This window comes from Arachis hypogaea, chromosome 18, assembly GCF_003086295.3.
Source record: "Arachis hypogaea cultivar Tifrunner chromosome 18, arahy.Tifrunner.gnm2.J5K5, whole genome shotgun sequence".
In the NCBI taxonomy this organism is placed as follows: Eukaryota; Viridiplantae; Streptophyta; class Magnoliopsida; order Fabales; family Fabaceae; genus Arachis; species Arachis hypogaea.
The window spans coordinates 118,085,282-118,094,180 of record NC_092053.1 but is presented as its reverse complement, the minus strand read 5'-3'; the positions used below and the strand labels follow the sequence as shown (position 1 = coordinate 118,094,180).

General features: G+C 36.8%; 1 protein-coding gene across 8 annotated transcripts; it reads right to left on the bottom strand.

The window, feature by feature from the left end:
• Window positions 1–248: 248 nt before the first annotated feature.
• Window positions 249–8,651, bottom strand: LOC112770767 (uncharacterized). Of its 8 annotated transcripts, none has more exons than XR_011875859.1 (8): window positions 7,853–8,651; window positions 6,767–6,934; window positions 6,571–6,669; window positions 6,270–6,368; window positions 4,869–5,000; window positions 4,400–4,537; window positions 2,113–3,353; window positions 249–711 (listed from the first exon to the last, which is right to left on the bottom strand). XR_011875859.1 is itself a non-coding variant. In XM_025815166.3 (8 exons), the coding sequence occupies exons 1-8, from the start codon at window positions 8,345–8,347 to the stop codon at window positions 343–345; spliced, it is 1,677 nt and encodes a 558-aa protein (XP_025670951.1). In that variant the 5' UTR covers window positions 8,348–8,651; the 3' UTR covers window positions 249–342. The 8 variants fall into 8 exon arrangements, 7 of the variants coding, with proteins under 7 accessions (XP_025670951.1, XP_072080103.1, XP_072080101.1 ...); XM_025815166.3 differs by having other exon boundaries at window positions 2,113–2,289; XM_072224002.1 differs by having other exon boundaries at window positions 249–591; window positions 2,113–2,289.
• Window positions 8,652–8,899: the final 248 nt, after the last annotated feature.

Sequence of the window (8,899 nt, the reverse complement as noted above, 5' to 3'; positions counted from 1 at the left end):
TTCTTGTTTGTGATGGTATATTATAAATCAGTATACAAGAAAAGAGTTTCTATCAGAGCATTTGTTAACCGATTTAGAAAAGAATTATGTAGTAGAGAAAATCAAGAGGGGGCTGTTTCTATTTATAAGCTACTGATGAAATGGAAACTAAAGCGTTTTGGCATGGAGTGAACATTCATAACTACCAGATGGAACAGGTGGCCACTATTGTGCAGTAAGAAAAATGATGCCAAAGAAAAAGGGAAAAAGAAAGCAAATCAGGCATATGTACAGTTATACTGCTTGGGAAAATGATACGAATACAGTTACATTAGTAACAATAGGTTAATCCATACTTCCTGGTCAAATTCCTATCCCACAATATTTTGACCATAATATACTACCGCCACTACAAAGCAGCAAACCACCAGCCTCAATTCTGTTTTTTAGTATCACCCTATCAACCAACAAACTCTCCGTTGGAGATTGATAACTGTATTCACGAATGTCATGATAACCTGATCTCATATTTGGTGACTTTAATACATTCTTTTCAAACATCTTTATGTATTGTTGGATGTCATCTGCAAATCCAGAAGTCTCAGGTGACTTCTGTGAAAATGAGAAGTGAGATTTACAACCTGATTCCGGGGAGCCAGCAGTATCGATGACAGTACATGGTTGTGAAACGTCATAGTTTCTACTAATCAATTGTCTATGAGAAGCTGATTCCTGTGTGATGTGTAAAAGTTTCTTTTAGGAACGTGTTCAGACACCACATAACTACTAGTAATAATGTCCAGAAAGTTCACATAAATGACCCTAATCAATTGTACTTAGTTTGCGGAAAAAGTAAACGTAGAAGACAATTCCACTGCTAAACAACTTTTGCACTTAGAATTTTGCACCAAAGAAAAATAAATCCTAGAGTGATACAATGGAGGGGTAATAGAGTAACAAGAAGGATCTACAAATGGTGTTTTACCAATTTGGAAAAGGCATACAATAGGGTGTCAAGAGAAGTCTTATGAAAGGTTTTGAAAAAGAAGGGAGGAAGGATTGCATAATATATTTGTACAATTAAGGATATGTAAAGTTACATCTAGTGTGAAAACTCAAGTGATGTAATAGAGGAATTTTTCATTGGTATAGGACAACAACAAGAGTCAACTCTAAATTCACATCTGTTTACATTGGCTTTGGAACTGCTTTCCGAACATATCTAAGAACCAGCCCTAAGATGCATACTTTTTGCCGACGATATCGTCCTTGTGAGGAGAAACTTTAGATGTTTGTAAATAAGCCGTAGTAAAGCAACACATGAAAGTAAGTTCGGGACAAGGAGGGAAAACACTAACACAAAAATGAAAATTGGAGAAAGAATCCTACCACAAGAGAATTAAATATCTTGAGTTTATTGTACAAGATAATAGAGAAATCAAGGATATAGAACATAGGATTCAAATGGGCTGGTCAAAGTGGTGAAGTACGTCTGGTTTTATATGTGACAAAAAAAACCTTCTAAAACTTAAGGATAAATTTTATCGCACTGTCATTAGACTAGCTATGTTATATGGTAGAGATTGTTGGGACGGCAAAAGGTAAGCATGGACATAAACTTATTGTGATAGAGATGAGAATGCTTAGATGGATGAGCAGCCAAACATGTATGGACAAAATAAGAAACCCCAATATAAGAGAAAACGTTGGAGAAGTGCTTATAATGGTTTGGACATGTGGAACAATTCCTGTTCATATATTGCCTAACCCCCCAAATTGGGGGTTGCAATCACAAGCTACCCTTTTAAACTAATGAGAAGCACTAAAACAGACTTGTCTCAAATTAAAGAAAATTTCTCGTTAAAAATATGAAATAATTACATTGATATTTATTTATTTGTGTACTCTAATCAAAAGAATCAAGCTTAAAAAAAGAATGTTCTAAGCGATCTTTAAATCTAAAAGTATTATATTTTCGCTTTTTGATGGAATGATTCAGTATATAAGAAAATAGTCTCTATTAGAGAATTTCTTAACCGATTCAGAAAAGAATTATGCAGTGAAACAAATCAAGAGGGGACTGTTTTTATTGAAGAAGCTACTGATGAAATAGAAACTAAAGGGATGACTTGCCTGGAGTAAACATTCATAACTATCAGATGGAATATGGGGCCCCACGGAAGTGACGGGAGGATCATCTTGTGATGAGAAATCTGAACTATCAAATGTTGATAGCGAAACACACTCATCAAAATAAGCCTTTGCATCTTCTGCAAGACGTTTTGACATCCGCCTTCTTTCTATGCTATTCTGTCACCAACTTACCATATTAAACAATGCAATATCAAAAAAAACTTAAACAAAAGCACCATATCAAACAAGGCATTAATTCTCATATCCCAAAAATCCATCACAACCACTACAACATTATCTTCACCCATTTCAGAGAGCAACCTGATTAATTAGTTAAATAAAAAATGCTTATAATCAAGTCACATGTATCAAACAAGAAAATGTTTGACTGAGATGTGTCATTTCATGTTTGAAGTTCATATGTATGGAAATCTTGTATTCAAAATTAATTAGTAGTGTTGAGATTATAGTATGATTTGTTAAGATTCCTTCATACATCAATTATAGATATAGACACATGGTCAGCAGCTTCAATAACATGTGAGCTATCAAACCCCGTTTTCCCACCAACTGACCCTTTTGTCCACTGCCCATGAGTTTCTAAAAGAATAAGGAAGCTAGGATGGTATTCCTTTTTTATATCTATAATCAGTGATGGAAAGGCTTTACCACCAGCCCCTCTGTGATTGCATGCTAAAATTTGCTTATTAGTTGTGTGCCTTGTTGTGGCAGTCAATGGAACCTGCAATTTTGGATAATTGATGGTCTTTAAAAACTTTCTCATCATTCTAGAAAATGATGTATTTAACACATGATTTAGCTCAGAAATTGCCATCCCATAAGCAGACAGATAAGGATATGACAAATTTAGTTACCCAGGCAGATGCTTTTGTAGTAGAGTTGAAATTGATTTTGCAGGCTGACATGCTAGAGAATCTGAAACAAAGTTTGATAACTTGTACATGGTGCTGGTTCTATGTGCAATGCACTCGCAATTCGACCATATCCGTGATCAGATCCTAACTGATCAGACGGTTCCTAATATGGAAGATTTGATTACTCACCTTCTCAGACTTCCTCCACCCAAAATCTATTCATCTTCAAATTTAGTAGAACCAACTACCATGGTGACTTTGTGGTGGACGATTTGTGGAGATCGAAGAGGACATATGGTTGAGGGGGCTGTGGATGCAGACGATTTGTGGTTCCTAATGCTCCTACCGCAAACGACCATGATATACCTAGGACACGTTATTCTTTCATGAATTTCTAGAGAAAGCAATGAATGTTGTTCAGACAAGACTCCATCAAGCGAAAGAGAAAAAGATTGCAGTTTGTTCTGGCAAATAGCATATTGCTACTTCTAAAGCAAAATTCCAAGAGCACATTCAATTAAGGGCAGGAAACAGAATCAATCTCCTATTACCACTGTTGTCACAGTAATCCTATCTTGCATCTCTCATGCTAGTAATAAACCAAGTTCTAAGATAATTGATTTCTGTGCCTCTGACCACATGGCTGCTAGTAAATCCCTTTTCTCTCTCTTTCTACACCTGTCTTACCAACATTTATCACTTTAACAGATGGTTATGGAGTTATTGCCAAAGAACCCAGCCATGTTTCGCTTATTGAATCCGTGTCTTTATAAATAATTTTATACGTGACTCTACTTCAGACTTTTAATGATCAATTGGCTATTCTTATAAAATCTTAGAGGTCCTCGTACCGACTACATTTGTAACAAGCTTGGTGCATATGATGTATATGCTCCAGCTTCAGGGGGAGCGTTGAGAATATAGTATGATTTGATACGATTCTTCATATATCAATTATAGATATGTAGATATTTGTAGATATCAATTAGGACTTGTTTTCTTATATTAGAGATTGCCATTATGCAAAAAGTGTATATATGAGGACCATAGGCTAAAGAGGTTTTCCTCAAGCATTCACAGAAGATTACTCCTTCAAGTATAACAAAATGTCGAACATATCTGTCTATTAATCCCCCCCCCCCCCCCCCAAAACAAAAAAAAAAAGAAAAAAGAAACATAATTAAAGGATGAAGCATATGCTTGATATAGGTTTTAAAACAAGACAATCATCAAGCTTTCACACTAGTACTTTCTGCTTTTGAAAAGCTTTCCTCTCTAGATATGTACTTGTAAAGAATACAGATCCATGTACAACATAAAACATACTACATATTGAGATAGACCAATTATGAATTATGAAAAAAAACACATATGGAAAGGTGCATTAAAAAAATTAATATAAAAGAACATACTTTTCTTGTTGGATGAGACTTCTGCACATTAGGGGTCTTTGGATAAGGTAAAACTTCTTTCAAGATTCTGTCCAGTTCCTGTCCACAATGTTCTTCAACAGCCAGGTTTGCTCTAAGATTTCTAGCTCGCTCCTGGGACTGCATGTATGACAAGGTCTACTAAATAGAGTTCATGTGAAGAGAAAGGAGAGTAGAATGCAGATAGAGAATACAACTGAACAAGGACGAATGTACATAACAGCATCACCAGGAGAAAGAATTGGCTTCTTTTGAGAGTTTCCATTAAAGCATGAAAGGAAATTTTAAAATGAGAGAAAAAAAACGAAAAATCATGTCATCAATAATAAGAACCATCCACAATAGGGAAAATCAAAACTTTTAGAAATACAGGGCAAGGGCTTGCTCTCGTTTCTTGGATGGGGAAGGAGCTAACCATACTATATGCACAAACCATAAAGGGGATAATCACCTCTTCAAGTTTTTGGGCATACTCTCTTCTGATCTCAAAAACCAATTCTTCCGCATCCGGGTTTACCAAGCAAGGAGGAATATCAGCTATGTTGGTAACAGCAATAGCAGTGGCATTACTCCTTTGGATAGCCTAAATTTCCAAAAAGCCGAAAGCAGGTTGCCATTAAACATACTTTTGCAATAATTGTAGTGATTTAAAAGTTGGACAAACATGCATTGACATTTCAATAAGAGTCAACTATTTAGATGTTATGATGCACAACCAGAAATGCCAAGTAGACATGAAACAGTAATCAAGGAATAAATTGAGCAAGTCTTGTGAGAAATAAAATAAATTTAACAGGTTTAAGGGTTTTTGCTCAAGTGCTTATAGATGAAAGCTTTATGAATATTTCTCTTACCCAACCCTATGGTGGAAAGAGGTGGAAAGTTACCAAGGGAATTGTACCAGCTGTTGAAGCTGGAAAGTGTGACCTGCACACATAACAAGGGGCATTGGTAGTGCTGGTAGTCAGTTAGTACCTAAAGGGAAGTAGAGTCTGATGGCTTTGGCAGAATTTTAGTAGGAAAGATGGTAAGAGATTTGCAGTCCAACAAAGAACCAATGGTGTTTCCTTTTATCTTGTGTTTCTTTTCTATTTCTGAACATGAAAGGGAGTGAGAATGAAAAATTAATGTGATACACCGTTTTCATATTAATATCATTTTCAAGTGGGAAGATTCTAGAAGTTTGTGAAAGGAGGTACAAGAGGAAGTAAAAAGGGGGATTCAGTGGGAAAAGAAACAGATGCATCAGAGATAAGGGTAACATTTCAGGAGAATAATCCTATGTTCGTACATGGCCGCATCGGGTCATGACAGGTTGCCAATATGGCAAGGCAGCTATAAGGAAATAGATTAGAGCAAAGCGTGACAAAGCTACTACTTTTGTGGAAGCAAGATTTTCTGTAAGTGTTTGAAAGAGCTTGTGATGAAAGTCAAAGGAGAGCATTTGCGATGTTCTCAACCAAGAATGTCAGTACCACCTTCTTTAGTAAAAAACTGAATGAAGCAAAGCAGAAGTCTTCCACATAGAACAAGCAAATATATGCAGTTGTTACAAGTTTTATGCTAATGGTAAAAGTTTATCCTCTAAAGAAAGAATTTGCATTTCACTCAGATCATAAAGTTCTTAAGTGCATCTAGAAAACAAAACTTATGATGAGAGGAAGAATACAAAGATTTAAGATAACATGAGATCATGCCTGCAATAAACAAGAAATGACAGAAGACAAAAATGTATGCAAATTTCACATAAAGTTGCATAATGTATCAATATTGCTTGAATCAATTCAACATTTCAAATAGAACCAGCAGACTTATAGTCGGCATGGACAAATCAGGATATCATGAAATTTACACTCTCAAGATCAGTCTGAATCTCAGAAATAGCACGCCTCACTTCAGAGCGAACTGTCTCGTATACATCACTGGTTACCAGCGGACCTCCTTGTACTGACTGCAGGAGCATAGAACAACCAAAATTGTACAAAAGTTATCAGTAAGGAAGAACTACTATCTCTTCTTAGCATGAGTTCAGATCTTCTAGACATAGGACATATGCATCTATAACAATAAAGATGAAGGTTTTCTTCTCTTTGTTTTCAGGCAGACATGAACATGGATAACTAGGAAAGAGTAGAAAATTTCCTATCACACACCATCTTTTCACTAACAGCTTTGATAGTTTTCACATCAGATCCATATCCAGAGCTCACCATAGAAACTGCATCTGCACACCTCTGAGTTTCCAAGCTAGACTGCCATACAAACATAATAATTAATCAGCACTGAACAATAAGTTAACACCTCCTCATCTTGGCATCACATATACAACAGTAAGGGTGGAAAAAATACCAAAGTTGCAGCAAAAGAGTCAGAAACCTCGGTAGATGAATGCTGACTAGACCACCTGCGCAGATCTCTCACTTGATCCACCATACCACTATCACTTCCAAACAAACCACCTTTTCTATTACTCTCAACAAACCTCAGATCACTGCTATCTAAAGCATCAGTTTCGCTCTACACAAAAAACAGATGCAAATAAGTATACTTCCTTTCATATCCTTCTTCCATATCCCACATGGGTGCAGGAAAACGGTAAAATAAAATAAAGCAAATAACATTAACCTCCCTTGAAGTCCAGTGAAATTCAATGTGAATCCCATTTTTAAAAAATATATATTGACCTCCCAAAAAATTCCGGTATAAACAACGTCCATCTATTTTATAAAATTTGACGTTATACACCATGTAAAAATAACAGTAACCTCCCCTGAAAAGAGATTTAAGTAAGGCCGGTGTAGCCTAAACAGAAGAGGCAGCAACAACAATGAAACACAATTAAGCCTTGTAACCTTGTCCCACTAGGTAGTTTGAGTTACATAGATCAAAAAGCCAAAAACCGTGAAGGTGCCCTATTATATATCATATCTAACTTTAAACCATTTATATATAAAATCTCATTTAATACATCTCCCTCTGTCTTTAGCTACAAGAATGCCTACCATCTAATCCACTTTCCCTAAAATGAGTAAAATCGAACCTCCAACTGGCCAAATCTCTCTCTAAAATAATTCCTAATCCTATATAGTGTAGTTTAATGTGTCCACACATCCATTTAGGCATCTTTGTCTCCACAACATTAAGCTTATGTTGGTGTTTCCCTCTTACCACCAACATTCAGTCGTAAAATTTACCATAAAGATTTACTGGTACACTTTTTGCTACGGATAAAACCTGAAGCACTCCTCCATTTCAATCACCCGGCTTGTACCCTATGATTTACATATCCCTCAGCCTCTCCATCATTTTGATTCAAATGATTCAACACATGTTGCTCTATTGGATTTGATTACATGATAAAAGAGCTTTAGAACTATAGTAGTAGATTCCAGATTCACATACAGCCACTCCACTCCAACAAAATAATTGCATTACCTCAGAAGTTGAATAACTCCATAGCCGCCTCGAAGCCGGACATTGAGAAGCGGATCGAGTGCGGCGACCCGCATCCGATCTCGACAAGCTCCGACCCGTTGACGAGGACCATGACCCTCCCTTGGCATCAACATTTCGCGTCACGTGACGGCCACGTGGACCGGAGGCCTTGTTATTGGGATTGGAAGCAGATGGTGTGGGTCTGTCGAAATCGGAGGCTTCTAGAAGAAGTGAGCTGGGCGGCGGTTGGGCGTCGTCGTTACCGGGTGGTGATGAAGGGGTGACGCTGCAGAAGAGAGGGTTGTCTCTCTTGTTGAGGAATTCAGTAGAAATGTCCGAACTGCCCCTGGAAAACGCGCTTACGCTCCTTGACCTTCGAATGGGGGCTTTGGTTCGTGATTCCTGGCGGGAGGATCTGGCAGAAGTTGCGGAGGTGGAATTTGAATGGTTTTGGTTTCCTCTTCTGGAGGATGATTTGAATGCCGCAACGGCCATGAGAGAGACAGAGAGATAATCACGAAAAGAATAGCAAAATGAAATTATTTTATTCTTCCATTTTTGTTTTGAAGGCCTTATTAGCAGGGTTCAAGTGTTCAACTAAGAACATGGACACTTGGTATTGAACTTTTGGGGAGAGTTTGTTTGCAAAAACTGGAATGAGACAGTGAGACAGAAACTTAGTATTATGTTTGTTGGATTAGAGATTGGTACTTAAATTGTTTCTGTCTTTAAAATGTAGGTATTTCAATACCTCAAAAAAGTATGGATATTGGAGAAAAAACATTTTAAAGACGGATACATAAATTTTAATTATAATTTGTATCTAAATTACCCCATTTTAATTCAATAATTCTAACATTAATCCTAATCCTAATATAAATTAGGGCTTCATTATTAAACAAATCCTTGTGACTCCATTTTTTTCATCTTTTTTACTGTAGCCTCTGAAGCACCATTTTAAGAACGGCCATCTCGTTGCCGCTGGCCTAGCCATCGCTACGTAAGTGATTTGCCGCTTTCAAGTTCATCTCCGTAACCCCTTTCTTC

What these genes read in the sequence shown, in the direction of transcription:
- LOC112770767 (XM_025815166.3), bottom strand. Translation starts at nt 8,347, where the DNA reads ATGGCCGTTGCGGCATTCAAATCATCCTCCAGAAGAGGAAACCAAAAC. An exon ending in TTCAGACTGATCTTGAGAGT is followed by an intron (nt 5,001 to 6,269) that starts GTAAATTTCATG and finishes TTGGAAATTTAG; the next exon opens with GCTATCCAAAGGAGTAATGC. An exon ending in AGTCTCATCCAACAAGAAAA is followed by an intron (nt 2,290 to 4,399) that starts GTATGTTCTTTT and finishes AGTTGGTGACAG; the next exon opens with AATAGCATAGAAAGAAGGCG.